The following is a 25,953-nucleotide window of genomic DNA, read 5'->3' on the forward strand; positions in this document are numbered from 1 at the left end:
GAAAGAGTGGAAAAATCTGTACTCCACTCTGGTACAGGGCAAAGGATAATGAATTCTAAAAATATCCATAACATATATTCAAATTTTTCTGTATTTTCATCCAGATTCGCAAAGCAAAAATTGAGGTTAATATATCAGCATAAATTAACTGTGGAAAAATAGTTCAGTGGCATCTACTACTGAGCAGAAACTCAAGTGTTTGAGAAAGTGGACCTGAAGATGACAGAGTGAAAATCAAACATTTACAAATAAAGTTAAGAGTAGTAGTGAATATTTTGTAGCTTTTCCTGGGTTATATCCTGTATACATTTGTACCATGCTATGTATTATTTTCATTTATAATAAAACCACACTTACTCTGAAATCAATTGGTATCTCAATATACTGTTTAATCATTTCTTAAAATGTCACTTGATATTCTACTTGCCCTAAAATAATCTGTAAAGAATGTCAAAAAGGTGCATAGGTCATTTACAGTGCATCCGGAAAGTATTCACAGCGCATCACTTTTTCCACATTTTGTTATGTTACAGCCTTATTCCAAAATGGATTCAATTCATTTTATTCCTCAGAATTCTACACAAAACACCACACAATGACAACGTGAAAATAGTTTACTTGAGGTTTTTGCAAATTTATTAAAAATAAAAAAACTGAAAAATCACATGTACATAAGTATTCACAGCCTTTGCTCAATACTTTGTCGATGCACCTTCGGCAGCAATTACAGCCTCAAGTCTTCTTGAATATGATGCCACAAGCTTGGCACACCTATCCTTGGTCAGTTTCGCCCATTCCTCTTTGCAGCACCTCTCAAGCTCCATCAGGTTAGATGGGAAGCATCGGTGCACAGCCATTTTACGATCTCTCCAGAGATGTTCGATCGGATTTAAGTCTGCGCCCTGGCTGGGCCACTCAAGGACATTCACAGAGTTGTCCTGAAGCCACTCCTTTGATATCTTGGCTGTTTGCTTAGGGTCGTTGTCCTGCTGAAAGATGAACGGTTAAATCACATGATTAAAGTCTCCAGCAATTAGCACAAGCGCCTCGGGGTGCTGCATTTGTAACTTAGCAACAGCGGAACTGATGACGTCACCCGCTATCTCTGCGTTCTCCCGTGGAGGAATGTAAACAATAACAACAATGACGTGTCCAAACTCTCTGGGCAAGTAATAGGGACGCAAACTTATGGCCAACAGTTCGATGTCCCTGCAGCAAGTGGAGATTTTAACGTTTACATGTCCATGAGTTATGTACTTATGTACATGTGCTTTCTCAATTTTTGTATTTTTAATAAATTTTTATTTTTAATAAATTTGCAAAAATCTCAAGTAAACTTTTTTCACGTTGTCATTATGGGGTATTGTGTGTAGAATTTAAGGAAAAAAATGAATTTAATCCATTTTGGAATAAGGCTGTAACATAAAATGTGGAAAAAGTGATGCGCTGTGAATACTTTCTGGATGCTACATACATACTGTTCTTTAATATTACATTCAGTACCTTAATATCACTGGATTAAATGTTAAGTCAGTAAGGTTTGGATGAGAAAACTATGCAGAGTGTGAAAAAAAGATTGTAAAGTTAAGGGTCAAGGGTAAACTAGTCAATGGAAAAGGTAACTGATACTTAAGCACATGAAAAATCAATCTTATGTCTGGTTTTTCACTTTTTCATTTAATAGTGTGCTTTTTTTTCCAAAACTGATATTCTGCTCACCTCTAAGGATATTGTTTATTTACTCTACCTGAAGGACGCAATGAATATTGTTGATGTAAGGGTTCCGAGTCAAGGCAGATGACTCAATATAAGGTAGGACAAAAATAAGCATGAATTAGTACAAAGAATATACTCAATGTAAACAATAGTCAACAGGAAAAAGGGAGAAACTGAGTATATGGGGCATCAATGTTACACAAAAAGCAAAACAGAAAGGCCCTCTTAATAACTGCCCAAACAAATAATGTAATTGAGGTGAGGTGTCTGGCAAAAACAACAGTTGCCAGGCAACCAGGCAAACTACTATACTTTCGGAAGCTGGTAAATGGAGCTAAGACTGTATTACAAAACTATTCTTTTCCACACAACTGCAACAAGCCGTTCTGCTGGGGAAATTATAGTAATCAACACATTAAATAATTAAAAAAAAAAACCTGTTCAAGGTTGTAACTTAGATTTATTTTACAGAAATGTATAGAGATGACAAGTGAGGCAACTTTCCAAGGAAAGGATAATAAGAATAAAACAAAACAAGAAACAGAAGCACAATTAGAGACCTCTGTTATGTGAAAGCAATGCAGAAGAATAAAACTTTGATAAAAATGTCAACTTTTTCACTAAATAAAGTGCTTTCTGCGGTGCAACAAAATGTACCACCTTTGAAAATAAATCAGCTAAAGCAAAAAAAGTAGTAAAAAGGTGTTAAAAGTTCAATGTTAAGAACAACAGATAAATGTGACCAGGTTGTTTGCATGCAGAACTGTAAGCAGAAATGAAAGGCACACAGTTTTATTGGCTGACAGATTGGGTTACCAAAAATGATAATTATAATGTACCCTTAATCCTGCTGTTGATGACTTGTGACCGCTAGATAGTAGCAGGCAGAAGCACAATAGAAAAGGAAGCATGTTAGCACAAGATAGGTTTATAGCACCATTACTAAGATGGCTTGTTACATTTAAACAGAATTTTCCAAAAATAATATAATCAGCCAACTGTTCCTAGTACCAACAGCATTAAGCTAAACATAGAAAATGAAAGCTGGATGAGAATGTATTGTCAATGATCCAATTGGTATAATTGTGATATACAGTACTAGGCTAAGAAGGAACTGTTATTTACATATGTGCACTCTTGTTACTGTACTAGAATATCTTTTGGCTACTCCCCTCCCTTAATGTAACATTTCTTTCTATACTTTATTTTCTTTTTTTGAAATACATGCAGTTTTTGTACTACCATCATATTCTACTTTGGTAGGGTGGGCTGCAACTGTGTCATGTCTTTACCTTGACAACGTACTGTAAGGGAAATGAAATATCCTGACAATGATCAAAAATAGATTAAACTCCAGAATTACTTCAAGAAAATACATGCTTTATAAATTTTAAAGAAAAAGACCTCCATCAGCAAATGTTAAGTGCCTTAACACATATAAGAACATTTTTATACATTTCTACGCACAAATTTAAAGCAACAATACATTCAGAATGTGTTGTCAAACTTTTTTTTTGGTATACCATCCTCCAGGAACTGAAATACTTTGAAGTATCAACTTTTTCTGTTTTAAATTGTTAAACTCTTATTAGGCAAAACTAAAGATTGTATTTCCCTATAACCCCCCACACCAAAATATTCTAGTTGGGTATTTTAACAAGGTTTCAATGATTGTGTGTGTGTTTTAATTCTTCATAAGCACACCTAATATATTTTTAATTATTCATTTTTTTAAGAATATCAGTGTGTTTTGATGTGGAATAAAACATATGCCTAAAATTTCTATAGTTTTAATATATAAAAACTAGGGGGCTTTGCCACCTGCTCGCTTCACTTATTAACTCCCCTGCCTGCGCTACACGCCAGCCACTTCGTGTCTTTTCCGCTCGCATATGTGGATTTCACTTTCACCACTTGCATATGTTCTGTTCTAAGTTTTGCTTGAATCAATTTAATAAAGACGACACGATTAGCTTCGACTTTTAAATATGCATTAATAATGCAATGTTGCGATAGATGTTGAGATAACAGAAGTGTGTTAAATACATTGGGACGTATTGCTAATTTTGACCCAAAATATAGTGTGGGTGTTATTCGCTTTTCTGAATTTGTGTGTTTCATATTGTAGGACCAACCTGTTTCACCATCAGGAAAGGAAAGAGTAAAGGATCGGAATGAGGTGAATTTTTAGAGTGAAACGACGAATTGTGCTGAGCTTTTGGATAAACACGAATATCAACTCTGTCTTTGATATCCCCGTCTTTTGAAACTATGATCGCTGACAATTCATCATATGTTGGTTTATTATATATGGGAGCGTGATCTTTTGGATTCATATAGAAATCCAAGAAAACTTCTTTGTCAGTGTTTTGCAGATAATTTTTGTGTAAAGTGCAATACTTTTGGACGTATGGATTTGTATCCATTATTGGCTGTAGAATTTCTGATAATTTAACTCTTTCGATTCTATGTTGCATCGCTTCTCCATGATCATAAATATAAACCTGACCGAATTGTGGTTTCTTCAAAATTAAACTTGTAGTAGCTTTAATTGCATACGGTCCTGAATTGTGTAAATCTACGTTCTGAGCATTATTGTAGATTCGGATATTTTGCATGTAGTGTTTTTGGATTTCACTTTCACCAAACGACAAGTATTTTAATTCTTGTGGATATGCCCCTTCATTGGGAAGAAACACTACTTTTTCCTGATGGCAACATGAATTAGATGATCTAAAAGTCTCTGACTTAAACTTTATCTACATACTTCTGTCAAGTCACCTATGTCCATATATTCGACCTCTTTATTCTGTTCTGTTATTTCACCAAGTAATAATTTCCATTTGTTAGCGCTCATGTGATCTTTACTATCATTTTTTGAGACTTTCTAATTTTAGTACTTTCATAATCTCTAACCTGCTCTGCATGTGTATCGCACCAACGTTTTTTTAACTTCTTTACAACATTCTGCTTTGTCTTCTACTCTTTGTCTTTTATTTCCGACCCTGCTTGGACCTGCTAGGTTTTCAATTCCACTTGTTCCGGGCTGATTATTACTTTCATTATTTTCCGAATTTGCACTTAGATTATTATTGTTCTTTTTTGAATTCTTTTCTCTCCAACACTTCGGGGCTTCTTTTTGCAGAGCTCCCCTTTCTTCTTCGCTTAGTCTTTGACGTGCCTTGAACATATAAAATTATTGTCCATAAAAGGACCGCATTGAAGTAAACTAATAGATTGTATGTCTAAAAATACTATAAAGAAAAGCTTCTTTAAAGGATGAAACAGGAATTTTCATAAATGAATTAAAATCTGGACTACATCGAAAGAAAAAAATAGATTACATGTCTACAAATACTGTCCAGAAAGGCTCCTTTAAAGGGTGAAACTGAATACTTTTCACAACTGAATTTAAATGTGGAAAACATAATCCTTTATAGGAGCTGAGAGCACATGAACTATGGAAAGATAATAGAGTTAAACATTAATTTAGATCAAAAGAAAGTGAAAAAATAACATCTATTGGAAAAGAAGAAAATGACTACTAAATGTTTCCAAGTTAATGTGAAGACTGAGCCTGCTTGGCACAAATAGTCTTTATATCATGTTCCAGTTTTAATAGCTTTAAGTGTAGATCTGCCTTTACATTCAGCCAGTTTCTGTAGTTTTTCTGTATTCCACCAAAAAATGCCAATTTTTGCGTCTATTACTTACTCACCATTGTTTGAAGTGAAGGCAGAGAAAATATTTTAATCTCACCTTCTCATAGAGAATAGGTTTAACAAAATTTCTATTATAGTGTTGATAACCCAAACTGAAAAACAACAAACAATATGCAAGTATTACATCTATGAAAAACAATCTCAGATTACTTATGAGGACAGGTATCAACTTATATATTCATAATGTCTCAAAAACATCTATCTTTGCAAAGTATTTTGATCCTGCCATGGATTGGCTCAATGAGGCAGAGACCAAGAAGTACTTTTTACCACCAATTCCATGTTGAGTATTAGGGGACTTCAAACTGGTGCAGGTGGTGGATACTGTGTTCCTGGAGGAGCAGTGTGAAACAGAACTAAGACACTACGGACACTTGGGTTTGGCCACAGTATCACCAATGGTCTGCTGCTCCAAACATTACCTAGTATTTTTCTTTTTCTTTGTTTTTGTTCTTACACACCACCTAGTAACTGCTTGCATATCAATGGTGGTAATGATAATACAGGTTGAGAAATGCTGAATATAAATAAATATTCATACTTTTTTCAGCACTCACAGTACTTTTTTTTGTAGGCAGCAGACTACCAGATCTTACAAGTGTGTTCATTGAAATGTAATACAAGGTAAAAAGATAAGGACACTGCCATGATTTTCCTAACCTCAAGAGGAAGTAAATGTGTACAGTACTGTCTGAAAGTACACTGTAGTGTGTAGGAATAAATTAACTTGTCCATCAAAGAGGGAATGAATAAATTGGCTGTGATCTCCATTGAAAAAGAACCAAATTAGCAGAAAGTTTTTGATTATAAGGATTGAATAGGAGAGTTTGCTCATGTATAATCTGCTTTGATTGCAAATTATATTGGTATTTTAATGATTCTTAATTTTCATCTAATGTCTTTACTACCAAACAAGTTGCTTATTGGATAAATGTTTTTTTCTAGTAATGTACTATGAAATTAATTAATCTATTTTTCACAGAATATGCAATAATACAAAGATAGTAAGAATAGTAAATATATATTATAGAATCACCTTATTTAAAATAAAGCGAGTTTTTTGTTTTTTTTATAAAGAACTCTTCCATTCTAAATTTAAACACAGAAATTAAACAGGGAGTAACTAAAACAGTTTTAAAAATTCAGCAGCACATTACTATTCAAAACAACATGCACTATTTGCTACTGTTGTTCTCACCTACAACATTGCTATTACTTCACTCACATTAAGGAAATAAACATGTCATGTAGGGAAATATTCATACATATTCCACATTCAGCAACATTTATTAAATTAGCTATATTTGACATAATAGATACTGTAACCGCATTCAATTATAAGGTAATATAGAGTTTGTGTTAAGGTGATTAAATGTCATAAAAAATGTACAACAAACAAGGAATAATCAATGACAGTTCTATATGACAGTAGGAGCTCTTGTTAAATTATTTAAAAAGAAAACTGCTCTGCATGCACTATAAGTACAAATTACAGTTTTAGTAGAAAAACAGGTACATAACCAAAGGATGGGAATTTTAGGAATCAATTCAAATCAAAAACAGTGTACACTATACTGTTATACTTCAAATGTTTAAAATGGTTGAAATAAACTGTATATGTTCTGCATTATGACTGAATAATAGCCTAACTGTTTGCTATTCACTACAACAGGGAAGGCAACAGAAATTTGAAAATCTCTTCATATCTCCCCTAATTTCACTTTTCAGTGATGCTTCAGGAATCCTTCACCTAAGACAGGGATCAACAAGGCTACCATTTGTGTGGGTTCCTGTTATTCAGGCAGGTTTATACAGAAGCTGCAAGGTATTTAGGATTTAACACACCACTGTTATTCCCTTCAATGTGTACCCATCCAGATGCTAAACTCAGGATGAGGTCTAGTTGGCCAATTTCTTGCAAATTATTACAGGATGTGACAGGATCTTTATCAAAGACTGAAACAATTAACAAGCAGAATATATTCTGAGTTCATATTGAATAATGCTTGAATATATGCTTATCTATTAATCTAATAACAAAAATAAGTCATTTAAATAATAATTTGGTATACCAGATATGTCAACAGAATCAGAAAAAACACATGGAACACAGACATAATTTACAAATACCTAAGTAATGTTTGATAAACATTTCATTCATTTCAGTGTATGATGTTTAATAAATATAGAATACTATCATAATAATTGGTAATGATTGTAATTAATTTTGTTCAACATTTTCCTCCTTTTTCTTACGGTGTCATATAAAGTGCCTAGCATCAATGGCATAGTCATTTAAGCCTTTTCTATATAATTTCAGTACTGCTGGTTAACATTCAATCAAGTTCATACAGTATAGAAAATACAATGTGACATCAATATAAACACTAATTTACAGTTCTATTAAACTTCTTATATTATTATACTGTATATCTTATTAATGATGGGATAATGATTATGAAAAATGAGGACAAGATAAAATAAATCCATTTTAGTTGGTGCCTTATAAAAGTATTTTTAAGGTTTCAAATATTTCTGGATTTTACATTATGCTTATACATCTTGTTTTGATCTGTCTTTCATTTGTAAAATGTCATTTTAATAGTAAAAGGCAATTTAAACTGAAAATTGCTAGCTGCTTATTTAATTATTCAAACCCAAATGTTAACATTTGGTTCAGTCACTGTTAGCCACAACAATAGCTCTAAAAAATTTGGGAGTAGGCATTGATCAGTTTTGCATACCACTGACGATTAATTTTTTTTGCCCATTCTCACTAGTAGATTTGTATTAAATTATCTGGATTTGTCAGTGATAAGGTGATAAGGACCACCATTTTCATATCCTACCAAAAATTCTTGTTGGGTTCACGGACAGAACATTCCCTTGGTTACTAATGAGCCACTCCTAAGATACTTTTGCCTTGTGTTTGAGATCATTATCCTGTTAAAAGGGGAATACATTTGCAATAATCTATTTTTCAGCAAACAGAAACAAGCCCTTTGCCATATTTTCTATTGCATTCTATAATATGTTTTTCCTGAAAACATATTTGGCTCATTCCTGTGCTTTAACTCCAGATGGGAGTTTCTTTCTCGTCACCTTCTTAAACAGGTCACTGTTATTGAATTCTTGACATAGTTGACTGGCACAACTTTATGTGCCACTACATTGTGAGTTTTTTTTTCCATGTGAATGCTGACTTCTTCTGTGGCTTTGCTCTAACTCTCTTTGTAGGTTGGGTGCTTAGTTCTAACCAACATCCTTGTCTAGGCTGCTCAGTGCAGCAGTCGCTTCTTGATTACAGAGGCAATAGCATTCAGAGGTACAGTAAATCAATGCCATTTCATATAGTTGCAAAACTTTTTCTAGTGAATTTTTATTACTTTACTGCATGTATGGCTTTTTTAGAATGTAATTTGGTTCTCACTTTCATGTTTTTTTCAGATCATCACATTACCAATGATTTCCCAGAAAGACTGTATCTTTCATACATAGAATGTGATTGTGTCATCTGTGGTGCACAGGCAAAAGCAAAAGTGAAAAGATAATAGAGAAAATTAGTTTCCTTGTTTAGGCATTTGAAAATTTAGAGGTAATAAAGAGCATATTGGTCTGAATACCTGTGTGCAAGGAGCACATTTCAATTTTTTATATTAAATTACCTGTTGGTATTTTTTGTTTACTTGCTAAATTGTGGGCATTAAATACTTAGGCAAACAGTATATCTTCTTATTCTTAATATTCTTCCTTACATAAAACAGTGTCATATTAAACAAAAATTGAGTTTCAGTGCTTTTAAATAAGTTATCACAGAGAACAAATTTAATTGTAGGATAAGTTATACAGAAAATCTATAGAATTGGTCAAGGTACCAAATACTTTTATGAAGCATTGTATTATATGAATAAATATGCACTGAAAATCAATAAAAACCAAAGGTTATTGTATTAAGGTGACTAAAAAGCATACATTTTACCTGAATAATTTTGTATTGACATTAAAAATAAACATGAACATACAGTACATGTATGCTTAGCACTGAAATTCATTTCACCTCTAGTTAATTTTATTTAACACGCTTCTCACTCAATGTAAACATTTATAAATACAGCTACAATACAGATAAAAAAATCAAAAACAACTAGAAACAATGCTTCAATTAGCAAGAAAATGATGCACCGGACATAGGTGACAAAGGAATCTATACTAATAAAAGGCAAAGCCCTCACTGACTGACTGACTCACTCAATCATCACTAATTCTCCAACTTCCCGTGTAGGTGGAAGGCTGAAATTTGGAATGCTCATTCCTTACATCTTACTTGCAAAAGGTAGGCAGGTTTCATTTCGAAATTCTGCGCATAACAGTCATAACTGGAACCTACTTTCGTCCATATACTGTATACGGCTATAGACTGCAGCTCGGTCGTCGTGTGAGGCGGAGTTGTGCCTGGCCATATAAGGCTTTCCGTCAGCAGCTATCCAATAGACACGCTGCCGCAAAATATTCGCAGGTGAAGGACTGTGCTTACAATTGAGAAGGCAGCAAAAGAATATGAAGCGAGTGAAGCATACAAGCATATTCATAAGTGCAGCTACTGCGGAAACAAAGCACGGTGTAAACCTTAAGTTTAAATTAAGTTCATAGACAGACTGCCGCTGGCGTTTGTCATGCCTAAGATGAATACGATATTCACGAGATACAAGTTTAATGACAGGACGCAGGGTATAAACAAGACTTTTCATCACTATGTAACGGAGTTAAAATTGCTGGTGAAGGACTGTGCTTATGCAAACTAAGATGAGATGGTCGGAGATAGAATAGTGTTTGGTAGCAAAAGTGCGACAGAAATGTTTAAGTGGCGGGTCTGAGCTAACATTACATAAAGCCGTGGACATCGCGAGATCGCACGAGATAGCACAAGCACAGCTGAGAAGCTTCGATGCATGTACTCCGAGCGGCTCACGTGAACTGACTTTGCAGGACTGGGAAAGGTAAACCCGTGCATGCAGTGTGTGATGTCTCAGACACACTACTTCTCCGCTGCGAAGCGCAGGTATCTGAGCTAACATTAAATAAAGCCATGGACATCGCGAGATCGCACAAGATAGCACAAGCACAGCTGAGAAGCTTCGATGCATGTACTCCGAGCGGCTCACGTGAACTGACTTTGCAGGACTGGGAAAGGTAAACCCGTGCATGCAGTGTGTGATGTCTCAGACACACTACTTCTCCGCTGCAAAGCGCAGGTATCTGACCTAACATTAAATAAAGCCATGGACATCGCGAGATCGCACGAGATAGCACAAACACAGCTGAGAAGCTTCGATGCATGTGCTCAGAGCGGCTCACGTGATCTGACTTTGCAGGACTGGGAAAGGTAAACCCGTGCATGCAGTGTGTGATGTCTCAGACACACTACTTTTCCGCTACAAAGCGCGGGTATCTGAGCTAACATTAAATAAAGCCGTGGACATCACAAGATCGCATGAGATAGCACAAACACAGCTGAAAAGCTTCGATGTATGTACTCCGAGCAGCTCACGTGAACTGACTTTGCAGGACTGGGAAAGGTAAACCAGTGCATGCAGTGTGTGATGTCTCAGACACATTACTTCTCTGCTGCGAAGCGCGGGTATTTTGCTCGTCTATACTAATAAAGGCAAAGCACTCACTGACTCACTCATTACTAATTCTCCAACTTCCCGTGTAAGCAGAAAGCTGAAATTTGGCAAGCTCATTCCTTACAGCTTACTTACAAAAGTTAAGCAGGTTTCATTTCAAAATTCTATGAAATGAATCCTATAAAGGTCATAACGGTCGACAATGTCCGCCACGTTAAACTTTCTTATTTATGGCCCCTTCTTCACGAAATTTGGTAGGCGACTTCCCTATGCTAAACGAAACTGACATACGTACTTATTTCGGTGGTATGACGCCACTATCGGCCGCCATACTGAACTTTCCAACAGTCTTTGTTACTTATGGGCCCATCTTCAAGAAATATGGTACTTGGGTTCCCAACGCTAACTGAATCCTACTTACGTACATATATACGTCCATAGCCTGCAGCTTGGTCACCGTGTGAGCATAATCTAATTTTGAAGGCTGGGGGCACCAATAATGTTACTGAGAAACTTACAGCCACCGAAACTTTGTAACGGCATGAGACTTCAGGTCACATGTCTGCAAAAGAACCTAATTTAGGCAACTATTTTTACTGGCAGAGGCTCAGGGGAGAGTTTTTATTCCTTGCATCCCTGCTATACCCTCTGATCTCCCATTTCAATTCAAACGCCTCCAATTTCCAGTAAGGCTCTGCTTCTCAATGACAATAAGTCTCAGGGACAGACCCTACAAAAGGTTGGCATTGATTTGAGGCAAGATTGCTTTTCATATGGCCAACTGTACGTTGCATGCTCAAGAGTAAGCTCAGCGCACAGCTTGGTCATATTACAACCGGAGGGCCGAACTGACAACATAGTATACAAAGAGATACTTAACAAATAATTATTGGTATATTTTCCCTCAGTTTAAGAAGGTTTACTTTTCTTCTTAATAAAAATTTTAAGGCAGCACTTCGCTGCTGCAAAGTGCAGGTATTTTGCTAGTAAAGAATAAATCCAAAATCTGAGTATACTAACAATTTATTAGTCCAGAAAGGACTATCAAAAGGTGTCATTAAGTTTAGTCTCTATGTATAGAGTCATACAGATGTCACATAGTGACCTAAGGTACAGTTGACCAAGCACTTCTTAAATTAACCTTCAGGAAAGCAGTGATATTTGAAGGTTTTGTAACAGTCTGTTTTTCACACCAAGATATCCCACACATGCTGTATCACAATACAAGTATGAAACAATTTAAAACATAATTATGTATATATCTTCTGATCTCCAGTCCCATGCAAACTGCATTACTTCATCAGGTTGCAACTATTTGTTCTTGTTTTTTGTACAGAAAGCATACACATTTATTTAAAGACATAGTTTATAATAGTTTTCTAAAGGATAGTTAAAAGTCATCTTTGGGGTATTGTGAAGGTGAACAAAAATGTTTTTTTAGACAGTGGTTATGCTTTGGAGATGACAGAAACTACCCTGAACTGAATCAAGTGCAACAAGAAAGCGAATTCTGAGAGACTCCAGTAAAACGAGTTCTGAAACTCTTTCTCACTCATCCTCCCTATTTAATGCTCACTTTAATGACACACACAATAATAATTTATTAATCCAGTAGGTGTTCCCTCACTGGTAATTAATACAGGCAAGAAGCAGCACTGAACTGAGAGAAAATGTAACTTGGTGAGACTAAGATACAGACTTGTGTACTTTGTAAGTTCCTACTAAGAGAAAAGTGTCAGAACTTTCTTGTATTCAGAATATAATATGGTGAGAACAATACACAATTTTTATCATAATTGGTAACAGTTTTCGATGTCAGGGAGCACATTTAATTATTTTAAGCACTGATGGTATTAGACTGCTCATTTTGCACATCTGTAGGTGTACAGGTCATAAAATTAGAATATCATGACAAAATTGATTTATTTCAATTAATTCCATTCAAAAAGTGAAACTTATATAAAAGATTCATTCATTACACGCTACTGAAGTATTTCAAATGTTTCTTTTAATTTTGATGATTATTAGAGAGATGTCAGTCCACTCTGTTGCCCCAGTACAGTTTAAAGCAAGATGAAAAGTAACTGTTACTCCGTGGCTCCCTCAGGACATATGGGCATTAAAGAAAAAATGCAGGAAAGCTGAAAGAGCATAAAAAGCATCCCAGCTACATGTGCACATGGAACAATTGAAAGAACTGATGTCTACATATGATAATGCTGTAAAAGCAGACAGAACAATTTATTTTTCTGACCTATAATATTGATGTGAACCGTCATTATCCTAGCTTCCTGTTTAGAACTTTAAATGGCTTTGTCAAGCCAAAATCAAGGAAAGTTGATAGTGCTATGTATAACTGTGATTAATTAATCCTTTTTTACCAATAAAACTGACAAACTGAGGGCCTCCATCTCTTGTCTTGTCTCCTATGTTGACATGCCAGGTTCCTGTATAAATCTTTTAGCTTCATTTAAGCCCACTTTAGAACCATAGCTATTTGACCCGATATAACAAATGAAGTCTTACTCTTGTTCTCTTGATATTCTTCCAACAGAATTTCTCAAGGAAGTCATCATATCTGTTGGGCCAACCATTTTGGCTATTATTAACAGTTCCCTATTAAGTGGCAATGTACCAGATCATTTTAAAAATGCAATTGTCCATCCTATATTTAAAAATCCTGATCTAGACCAGTCTAATTTAAATAATTATAGGCCTATCTCAAAGCTCCCTTTTTTCTAAAGGTGCTTGAAAAGGTCAAAGCAGGTCAAATTTTACCTTCATAAATAAGCAAAATATTTTTGAAAAATTTTAATCAGGATTCAGAGAAAACCACAGCACTAAAACTGCACTCCTTAGGGTCACTAATGACCTTCTTAGAAATGATAACTCGAGCAAGATGTCAGTTTTACTTCTCTTTGATCTAAACCTTTGACACCATTGATCATTCTATATTGCTACATAGACTGAATCATTGGGTTGGTTTATCTGGAACAGCATTAATGGTTCTCTTCTTATATGTCAAACAGAAAATTTAAAGTAGGCAATGAGAATACAGTATCTTCCATTTCCATCTTAAATTATGTTGTACCACAATGTTCTACCCTGAGTCCCTTATTATTTTCTGTCTGTATGCTACTCTTAGGCTTTATTACTAGAAAGCAAGACATTCAGTTCCATTGCTATGCTGATGATCTACAGCTTTACTTAGCTTGGGATCATAATAATTCAAGTGGTTTTGCCAAGCTTCACGACTGTATTACCAACATAAAGAACTGGGTGTCTTATAATTTCCTGCAACTAAATTCGGATAAAACAGAAGTGCTAATTATGGGTGATGGATTACTGTAACTCCTTGCTCTCAACTCTTAACAAAACTAGTCTGTCTAGGCTGAAACTGGTGCAAAATGCTGCTACTCCTCACCAGGTCTAAGACCTCTACTCATATCACCCCTATTTTAGCCTCATTACATTGGCTACCAGTTAGTTACAGTATAAGATCCAGTTTAAGATCCTACTTTTAACCTATAAAACTATGAATGGCCTGGCTCCAGTATATATTAAAGACATGCTGATTTCTTTATCATACAGGTAGACCTATTACATCACCTCACCAGCACTTACTTGTTATTCCACACACTAGATTAAAAACAGGAGACAGAGCCTTTCTGTCATGGCCCCCAAACTCTGGAACCGTCTCCCCCTTGATTTCAGATCTAAGCATCTAATTCTGTAATTACATTTAAAACTTGATTAAAAACATTATTTTAGACAGGCATTTTTTTCTTGTTAGGCTGGAACTGTCTCCCCCTTTCGATATCAGATCTAATCATCTAATTCTGTAATTACATTTAAAACTCGATTAAAAACGTTATTTTAGACAGGCATTTCTTTTTTGTGGGTTGTTTTTAGACTGTTCTATTATGTATTTTATATTTTTTTTTTATTTTTAGCTATGGTGGCTTGATAATTTTATTTTTTTATCCAATTTTATATGAACTATTGTAATGATTTTATTATTTTACTTTTGTTATTTTTTTATGCTTTTTTGTTTTGTCATTGTAAAGCACTTTGTGCATATCACTTAAAAAGTGCTCTATAAATAAATACATTCAATACATATACATTAAACAATACTATATACATTTCATTTGTATTCTCTAACATTAGTTTGCCTTTACTCATCTTTCTGTTGCCAGTTTCCATTACACATAATATCAAAGAGCTGTATTTCCTCATATTTTGAAGTCATTATTTGTTCTTTCTTACATTTATAAAACACCCCTTGGAACTTACAGTGTCTATAAATGGATTAATCTCATTTGTCACACACAACACCATACTCTTGAGCTAGACCAGCAAAGCTATTACCTCTGCCTTGCTTTTTAATAACACATTACCTGGGCAACCTGAATAAACTGCTTGATAACAGCAGCCCGCTGCACAGCAGTGTGTTTACCAAGGACCATCAGTTGGATCCACTGGGAAACGCTGTTAAAAAGGGTGATGAATCGCTCTAAAATGGGATTATCCACTGTACAGCCATGCATCACAAAACTGTGGTAATCTTGAAACTGAAAAAAACATAAAAATAACAAAACAATGGTTCATTATTTCTAATTCAGCTTATCAAGTAGTTAACAACCAGTTCACTGCATTTACTAAATGACAACAGTAAACCATAAATTTAGTTAACATTACAGCAATAAGCTGCGGGTCATGACAAAATTAAGGTGCTAAGCAGAGTGCAAATCAGAACTACTAGTGTATGTAGGAATTTGAAAAGCTAGGATTCCATAGATTAATTAGAAAGGATGATGTAACACTTTTGAGCATTGTGTCATTTGACAGCTTATTTAAATGTGGCCTATAATAGAATACCTTGGTAATTTGCAATTATTTAAATACACAATTCAAATTTGTATCTATATTTCCAATGCAGATAAGATAATGAAATTCTGTTAATTTGGGGGATCAATCTTAGGTCTAAGCAGAATGACGGTAACAAGTATTATTACTTGATAATGATCTTCATTGAAGACAGAATGCAGCCATTAAATTAATTTCTTAAAAATAAAGATCTTTTGAGTTTTCTAATCAGTTCTCTAAAATGCCTACAACAATATGAGACAACAATTTAATTTAAACTATGTATTTTCAAATTCTACATATTTTTGAAATCTACAAGGCTGTATTCTAAGTCAGGATAATGTATGAGAGATTTTATAAATCAGAAAATGTTAACTAAGCTCTATTAAGTGACTCAGTCAATACAACTCACTGGTGAATGTCTGAGCATTTTCTATTTACAATTAATCATATTTTTTACTAATTCAAAAAACAACAACTTACCAAAATCTTGCAAAATGACTTGTACTCTAAGTATGTAAGATGTTCTGCCAGCTCAGAAGAATCCAGATGATCAAAAAGAAGAGACATTTTACGCTTCTTGGTAACAGAAGGTTGACGTTGTGTCACCTGCCGTTTCCAACCATAGGAAGGCCTGGAAGAATGATGAAATATGCTAAAATAATTTAAAAAAAATTAGCTTAAGTTCACAATTCATTAACAATATCTTCCAAAAGAATGGAAAGCGACTGGTGGTTTTTCTAAAAATACAACTTTGTATTTGGAAATACATCTCAAAAGAGATCTAACAAAAAAAAATCTATCAATTTCTTCATTTTGTTCAAGAGTAATATTAAATTTAAAATTCTCCTAAGTACAGTGATTTTGAATGAAATAAATTAAAACCTTATGAAAAGCTGTTTTAACATACAAAATGATTAAACAATTGTCTATATTAAGAAAATAAAAGGAAAAACTTAAATATGCATGATGCCCTTCATACATTATCTAAGTTACTTGATAATATTTAACAAAGCCTATATCTGATACAGAACTGTGCGTCCTGATTCAGGAATACATTTAGCAGTTTTAAATTCTTTATTTTTTCTGTTTTGATATTTAGTCATCAAAAGATGACAACATTGCTCTACAATTTTGGGTTATGAACCACATGATCTACACTATATAAACTGTTCGCCAAAGAGGAAATGTTTAGTGAGAGAAAATTAGTTTATCTTAAAAATGCACTTTCAAGGTTATTTTACTATGGTGTTGACTACATTTGAGCACTGATATCACACTATTATTTTGTCCATTAGTCTTTGTGAGTTTTTTGTATGAACTTTGCTCAGTTCTGACTACAGTTCATCATTTAGTCACTACCCTCATTCAAATATAAAATTTAAAAACCCTTTGCACTTGTTTTGCAAACGTTCAAATGGATTAAGTTATGAATCCTGCCCTGCGTAGACAAGTACTTATAATTGCCTCTATAGCATAAAAATAATCACATAACAGAAAAAGGCTACTCAGTAAGTAGCTAATGCATCTAACTTCACATACAGTGTATGGAAAAAAATCCTCAATTACTTTACATTTATAAAATATTTTTCATTCACTGATTTTATTAATTTCTTTTCTATAGTTCATAAAATAATAATAAATAAAAAAACAGCTGGTGGTATGCAATGCTGCCTGAAGGCTGAAGGAAACCAGGCTTGGTCCTGTCCAGTGACTGCCTATAAACAGTTTGCATGTTATTTCCCTGTCTTCTACTCACACAGAAAAATCTTCTGCTTCTAAATTATTTGGCATGATTCATAAGAGAACTAATGGAAATGATTATGATTCTGGTGGATAGTTGAAACCAGCAGAAAGAGCTCTTAAACTTTGAGAAAAAGCTTGAGGAAAAAGTCCAATAGGAGCAGCTACAGGAATTGTTACATTATTTTCAATACTGTATATCAGTGTGGGAACAATAAATCTGGATACAACCAAGACAAAAGCTCCAGACAGAAGAAGAGTGAGAGGACAACAGGTGCAGTTTGGATAGAGACATGTGACTAGTGAAACATTTTCACACACAGGTGACTGTAAGCTCTGTGCATTTGAGCATTCTTATTATGGACTTTAGGTATCAGAAGTGAAGTGCCTGAGTCACTTTGACAGCTGATCTTTTACCCTGTTCATTTACTGGTATAGCATTATAGGTAAACGTAAAGTAATCAATACGAACTTTGAGAAACACAACTCTGTGTATGGGAATGCTGCTTATCATCTTGACATCAAGCCAATTATGTTTCATTTTGTGTTCGAGTTTTTCATTATGTTATACGATTTCATTCTGTTTGGCTTTGAAATTAGACTGCAAATATTTTTTAAACTTGCACTTTTACTGTAAAACTTCACTAAAAACAATTTTTGAATTAAATTTTCATCAATAGCACATTGAATTTTTATTCAGTGTTTGAACTTACTTCGTGACAATGCAACATTTAACTGCCCGTGAGAGAATTTTGTTTCTTTCTCTCTAATAAATAAACCAACTTGTTTGAATGTTTGTCTCTGTGATTTGTTAATTGTCTTTACAAAATCTATTCTATTGGGAAAAAGTTTAACCTTTTAATATGAATGGCATATCAAGATCTCCTTTGTTGTCTAATGTTATCCGGGGAAGATGTACTACATTATCTTTCTTGGATACATCCTTCTTTTAACAGTAATTCGGGCGGTGGAAGACCAGACAGTGTTAATGGTTTCAGCATAGTCAATTGACACAAATTTAATCAACATGCCGTGTAACAAATCAACAATTTCCGCGTTAATCCATTTGAGTTTATCTTTATCGGTGCTAGGATTGCCCGTGTACTCATTTCTTCTGTTAATACACCGATTCGGGATGAAATTCATCAATAAGATCTGGACATAATATGTCTTCTTTAATTGGAAACTTGAAGTGAGGAAAATGTAAACATTTATAAGACCTGAGAGAGCAGGAAATGTGTCTGTCAAAAGAATTCACTCAAAAGAGATGTGAGTGGACCTTTTGTGTGTTTGAATATGGTTGAGAGGAGGGTGTGATTTCAAACAATCTGTTGTCAAAAGTCTCATCTTTCAAAAAAGTCTTGTCACAGGATATCTTTTAGGGAGATGCATTCTATAAATTATACTCATTAAACAAACTATAATCAGAAAACATACCTACAATAAAAAACATTCAAAAATGCCATTCCAAGTTTACAAGCTTTTCTCTGATCCAAAGTACAATTACTTTTATATCCAAATTTCATTGTGCAAGTAAGAATTAATTATTCTTTTAAACTAGGGTTTCTTTAACTTCTTTTTTTTTGCGACTCAATCTTGCTATTTTAAGTGTCTTGGAGACCCATTCCTTGTTGAATGCCCAGACTTTTGTCAGTGCACTGGGAAGCCCACCTTCGAGAATCATGGACGATCTTCAAAGCAAATTCCCCTCAGAGAATCGAGGATGATTGTCTGGGGAGGTTTGGGTGGGGGTTATTCAAGGATGATCATTAGAGTAATGACGACTGATTAACCAAGTCATGGAAACCCTGCTTTAAACTACATATTAATGATCTAGAAACTTCATCTGCATTTTGCAGGTTATTGCTTTTGATACAATGATGAATGACTGAATTTAAGGTATGAGTTAGTCCATTGTCTTCTTCATAATTTAGACAACTGTACATTATTTTGGTCACCCTTAATAAGACATAACTAAAGGTTACATAAGCAAAATTTCAAAACAACTATGTCCAAGTGTGCAGTACTGCTGTAAGATAAAAATTACTTTCCACAACACATCATTTGTGTTTTAATTTACTATTACTTGATTTTCTGTTTCCTCAGTTTAGAATTTATTGTATATCTTCATATTGTAATTCATAATAAATAAATCTTGCCCGAGAAGGGTCTGAGGTGCCTCAAAAGCTTGCATATTGTAATCTTTTTAGTTAGCCAATAAAAAGTGTCATTTTGCTTGACTTCTCACTACAGACACCATACAAAAATGTTTCTCTAAGGCACAAGTGCATAATTTTGCTAGAGAATGCTATAGGACAACCACAGGTTCTCAATGAGTTTATGAGTAATAATTTAGCTAGGTCTCTTAAAGACATACATTTTATTTTTCCACCACTCAAATCAAGTTTTTGTTCCTGTGCTTGGGATCATTGTCTTGCATAAAAGTAAACCTTCCCCTTGCAAATGTTCTGGAATTGTATTCCTTCCATATTCCTTCAAACAACTTCCCCATTTTTTGCAAATAAAAAGCATGTTCATAGGACAATGCAATAGACATCATATTTTACTACTAGGGTATTGTTTCTTTGTTAATTGACATAAAGCATTTTGGATTTGGTCCAGAAATCTCAAACTTGCTCCCTTCTGACTACAAGATGAAAACTTGAGCTCCAGAGGAATATCAATTACTTGTTTACTGTGTTTACAAATCCTGCAATTCTAAGATTACAAGCCAAGAAATTGAAAAAGAAAAAACACTATTTTTAACATAAACTGACCTTCTGCTGAGTGTGGAACATTACTAAGTTAACAGGATATTTTAATGTCTTCAATCCAGACTGTCTTAGTCTAATTACCTTGTGGCCAAACTGGTGTTGCAGGTCTTGCCTGCTTTCGTTAATAGGGCTCAAAGAGACCAAATACAGTTTTCCCAGTGTTTATCATATTCATAATGCATTCAATATGTGCATCATTACAACCAGTACTAGATTATCTGTGCTTAGTTCAAGAAAAGATATTTGCAACCTGGCAAGGAATGCTGAAGCAGTAGTTGGCGCAGTCATCTCACCAAATCAGCTTCCTGGGTTCAAATCAGCCATGAATGAAATTGTGCACTTCATAAGAAACTATTTTTACATTCTTTTCTTGAAATCCAAACAAGTGATACTTCACATATAAAAACACTACATTAAAAATGGCCCCCAAAATGACAAAACCTAGGTGATGAAAGACTTGGAACTCTTAATTAATTTTATAGTGGTGTCCTAATTATTTAAAAATATTTATAAGAAAAGTAACACAAGTTGGTTAAGGTTATATTCTTTTTTAGGCCTAATGAGTTTATTTAAAATTTACAGCTGATGTTCCTAACTATAAGATCATTAAGCAGAATCACATCAGGAAGAAAGTTGACATCTGACATGAGTTATGTGAAGAATTTACATTATTTACATGTGAGAAAATCTGTCTTTACTTTTCATCTTATGCTAACATAAACAGTCCTTAATTTGTAGTTGTACAAGTAAATGTGTCGTCACTCGTAAACATGACTTCTGAATTTTTGTCAGGAATATCATAGTACAAATAAAATGATGAAAATTAATATTTTTTTTAAATGAAAACAATATTATGCCAATCTTAGATCTAAACCCCTGCACATTGTTCTTGCCTTTGAGTTCAGTAATGCCCCTTATGTTCTGGTGAAAGATGTAACCTAGTTTAACAACTTTGATATTTAACTGAAGAACCCTGAAGAAAATCTTAACATGAGCTCTGCCACTCAAATACTGTAAGAACAGCTCCCTAGTACTCTTAGAATATTACACACCAATTTTCTGAACATGTTTTATTAGTATCTAGATTGCATGAAACCACAGCCTGTTCAGGCTGATTAGATACAACCCTGGATGGGACAAATCAGTGCTTCACCGATCACACTGAAACACAACTACATTCACTTATACTGGTACAATATAAGTTTGTCAATCTAATCAACAGCATTTTTTTAGGCAAAGATGCTCACCAAAGCTTAGTTTTTCGGTTTGTTTATATGTTGAATGTGATGAATTCAATTTGCTTCCTATTTTGGCAAAATACACACAAGAAAATTCTTGTTGCAACATACATCCATCCATCCATTTTCTAACCCGCTGAATCCGAACACAGGGTCACGGGGGTCTGCTGGAGACAATCCCAGCCAACACAGGGCACAAGGCAGGAACCAATCCTGGGCAGGGTTCCAACCCACTGCAGGACACAGACAAACACACCCACACACTAGGGCCAATTTAGAATCGCCAATCCACCTAACCTGCATGTCTTTGAATTGTGGGAGGAAACCAGAGCGCCCGGAGGAAACCCACACAGACAACATGCAAACTCCACGCAGGGAGGACCCGGGAAGTGAACCCAGATCGCCTAACTGCGAGGCAGCAGTGCTACCACTGCGCCACCGTGCCACCCTGCAACATACAGTAAAGACTTAATTTCAGCCAATTGCCAAAACATAATTCAATATTACAGAGACAATAGAAAAATATTTCAATTCAGAAATATATACAGCTACTTTGGTGTAAATTACTTTTTGTATGACAATCTATGAAACTGACTTTGCCAATGCTTTCTGTTCCCACTCTACTTTCTAACTGTCAGGGTTATGTGCTAGCGGAACATTAGGAAGCTGAAAAATGCATCATAATACAACATGGAACAGATGTATATAAACTGTAAAATACCAGTTAATCAGATGATGTCTTGTTTTATTACTTTTACAATACATTTCAACTGAAGCAAAAACTACTTAGCAGTACTTGACTTGCTGGGCTTTAATTTTGTTACACCAGTGAAGTATAAATCAATATACATCACTTTAAAGAAAACTGAAATAAGCAGAGAATTTTGCTGTGCAGACTGTGAGGGGGAGAGGAATAATACTTGAGTTTGTGCTAACTTTATTCTGTTTCAACAGAACGATGGTTCTGAACAGTGTTAGTTATTACGTTATTCTAAAAACAATTAACACAAAAAGAATAAAGACAGAAATATTGCCATTACAAATAAATACCATTTTATCCCTTACAATTTTATAAAATATTGTAAAAGGTTAAAAATAATTTTTCACAAGAGTGATACGCAATAATGCTCTTTATCAGAAACACCACATGACCATTATTCACCATCAAAACCACTTACACATTCTCTATGTCAATGAGACAGCTTTGGCGGACATTGCCTTTCTGGTTTATAAGATCCTTCAGCTCTTTGATCTGGTTTGCAAGTTCAGGATTCAAGTCAAACTCGGCAGGAAACTCAGCAATCCAGTATCTTTAGATTACAGAAAAGAAAAAGATGGGAGAGGTGTATAAGTGTAAAGATACAGTCATTGAATTGGCACAGCACAATGTTAAGACTTATACTGCACCCAAAGTAATATTGTATAATTGAAATAAACTATTTTAAGATTTAACTTTCATTTAAACATTTACATTAGCCCTACTTAATACATTGAAGGTATCTAATTTTAGTCAATATAGTCACACATAACCTGTAAACATACAATACTAATACTGTACTATATAAAAACCTAAAAATTGTCTCAAAATATTTTATTCAGTATTGCATTAATTTAAAGATCAGCAATATGATGTACTAGTGTGAATCTGAGCCTTAAATCTCCGAGACACTATGTTTCAATACAGGCATATTCACTGTACATTTACAGTAGTAACTGAAAGTTTTCCTATTGTATTTTTTTATTTATTTTTTTATTTTTCTGATTTTTTCCTCCAGTAATGTGTGTGCTCTCAAAACTGGCTCAGTTCTGTAAATGGAGTTGTGGGTGCATGATAGTGGCTGGTGATGGGTGAATTCACAGCTGTTTTTAAAAAAAAAAAAAAAAAAACACCAATTACCTGGTGCTGCAGGAAAGCCTACAGCTCCATGAAAAGCTGAATTCCTTTAAATATTTCTTCAAAGTATAACCTATTAATTTAGGCTATTATGGTGACTGCATATTGAATATTAATGCACATTTGACTGCCATCAAAATACAGGTAACTACACTACTCAAAAAAAAAATCTAATTTAAATTAAGGGAACAGTAAACTCGCATATTGGATCTCGATGAACAAAATATTCAAGTGGAAAATCGTTACTGAGTAAAACTGTTTAATTCGTTGAGAACAAAATGATGTAACAACGGTCAACGGAAACCAAAGTCACCAACCCATTGATGGCTGGATTCAACATCACACGAAAAATCTAAGTCAAAAACTGAAATCATAGGCTGATCCAACTTGCGTGAATTTCATCACAGCAACTCATAATATGACTCAGTAGTGTGTATGGTCCCAATGTGTCTGTATGCACCCCTGACAACATCTGGGCATTATTCTGATGAGACAAAGGATGATGTTCTGGTGGATCTCCTCCCGGACCTGGATCAGGCCATCAGTGCATTCCTGGACAGTCTGTTGCACTACTTGGCAGCATCAGATACACCGATACATAATGTCACAGAGGTTCTCAGTTGGATTCAGGTCTGGAGTATGTGCGGGCTAGTCAATGGCATCAATGCCTTTGTCATCCAGGAACTGCCTATACACTCTGACCACATGAAGTTGGGCATTGTCCTGCATCAGGAGGAACCCAGGGTCCACTGCACCAGCATAAGGTCTGACAATGGCTCTGAGGATTTCATCCCAGTACCTGACAGCAGTCAGGGTATCACTGCCTAACACACAGAGGTCATGTGCACTGAAGCAGGTGAAGTTGATTCACAATCACTTATGCTTCCTAACTGGAAAGATTGATATCCCCGAAGCTTAACTGATTTGGTGTTAGACTACAATGATTAAGTGCCCCATTAATTTTTTTGAGCAGTGTTTATTTAGATTATCCATTATATTAAAACTGAATTCAGGTTTCCCCACTTTGCAAATCTAATTTGTTCCTGAAAAAAAGTGAATGTGAAACATGAACACACATTTGCCATTAATTTTTAAAATGTGACAGAATTAATTAGCAACATCATGTATCTAAACAAACAATATCTCTTCATTTAATAGGCAAATTGGTTGTCCTCTGTAAGTTTATTTGTGACCTTTGGTCCCACTTGGTGAATTGAGTATGAATGTCACAGCAGGGGTGGGTTCCTTGGTGAAATGAATATGTATGTAAAAGGTGGGGGGTCTAATGTATGAGAAGATCATATGATCATAGATAATTACAAGGATGAATATCACATGGCGCTGTTGATTGCTGAGGCAACTCACAGCAACCTGCTTGTGCGCCACACAACTGTAACCCACAAGTGGTTGAGAAACACTCCTCTGTTACTTAAGTTTTTGCATTCAAAGCAATATCTTTTCAAAAATTTTTTGTACTTCTTTTTGAGCTGTCACTGACATCCAGCCCCGGACCAAACATCAAGCACTGCTTTGTTCCGCAGGCTGCAGCATTTGGAATGACTGGTTGGGATAACCAAAAAAAAAATCAAAAGCAAAACTAACTATCATGTAATGCCATAAAACAGCACAATTCTCCAGTACAGCTCTAACAGCATTGCAAAATTTAATGTGATCTACACCTGAGTCAAAACAGGGTGCACTTGCAATGCAAACTGGGCAGTGGGCATAAATAGTGTAGCCACACACTCATAGAATGTGTACCCCTTCAAGGCATTTAAGACAGAAATTCTAAATAGGTAGGTAACTCTCCTGCAATTATACAGTAAGAATTTAAACTGTAACAAGTTATACTACTTCAATACTGGAAAGTGTAATTAATATACAAACAAATCAGGTGCCTTGTGAAATGAAAATAGGTTAGTAAAAGGCCTTCTTTCTATACAAGAAAATTTGGTCAGTAGTGGAGTATGCCTGTATACATTTATTAAGGAAGTAATCACATAATTACAAATTTTCAGTGGGGCAGTAAAATTCTGTTTTACTAATACCTGTAAACCTCTGAAAAAGAAACAATATCAGACAATATTAAAAATAGCAAAAATCACAATAAATCTATTTTCATATACAGTATAACAACTATGACAAAGCTATACAAAGCATAGCATAATATTCATAAAGACACTTAGACCACTTGGAGGTCAGTGGTGGTAAGATTCTATGCAAGAATAGGTACTATACAGTCATACACAAAAACAAGACCATTACATCTGAAAAAAAATAACACAATTATAAATACTGAAAAAAATTTATTTAATGCACATGTTCATATAATTAACCTACTCCATTTTTTTAAAATTATCATAGGTTAAC

At 34.6% G+C, this 25,953-nt stretch overlaps 1 protein-coding gene across 2 annotated transcripts in view; it reads right to left on the bottom strand.

The window, feature by feature from the left end:
- LOC120539268 (RAS guanyl-releasing protein 2) overlaps positions 1-25,953 on the bottom strand; it is a 215,305-nt gene that overhangs the window by 83,916 nt on the left and 105,436 nt on the right. For both annotated transcript variants that reach the window (XM_039769183.1, XM_039769185.1), the window contains exons 5-7: positions 22,868-22,999; positions 16,418-16,568; positions 15,466-15,639 (exon numbers count right to left, since the gene is read on the bottom strand). In XM_039769183.1, coding sequence (XP_039625117.1) covers positions 15,466-15,639; positions 16,418-16,568; positions 22,868-22,999 — 457 coding nt within the window. The remainder of the gene's footprint in view (positions 1-15,465; positions 15,640-16,417; positions 16,569-22,867; positions 23,000-25,953) is intronic.

Source organism: Polypterus senegalus, chromosome 11 (assembly GCF_016835505.1).
Source record: "Polypterus senegalus isolate Bchr_013 chromosome 11, ASM1683550v1, whole genome shotgun sequence".
NCBI lineage: Eukaryota > Metazoa > Chordata > Cladistia > Polypteriformes > Polypteridae > Polypterus > Polypterus senegalus.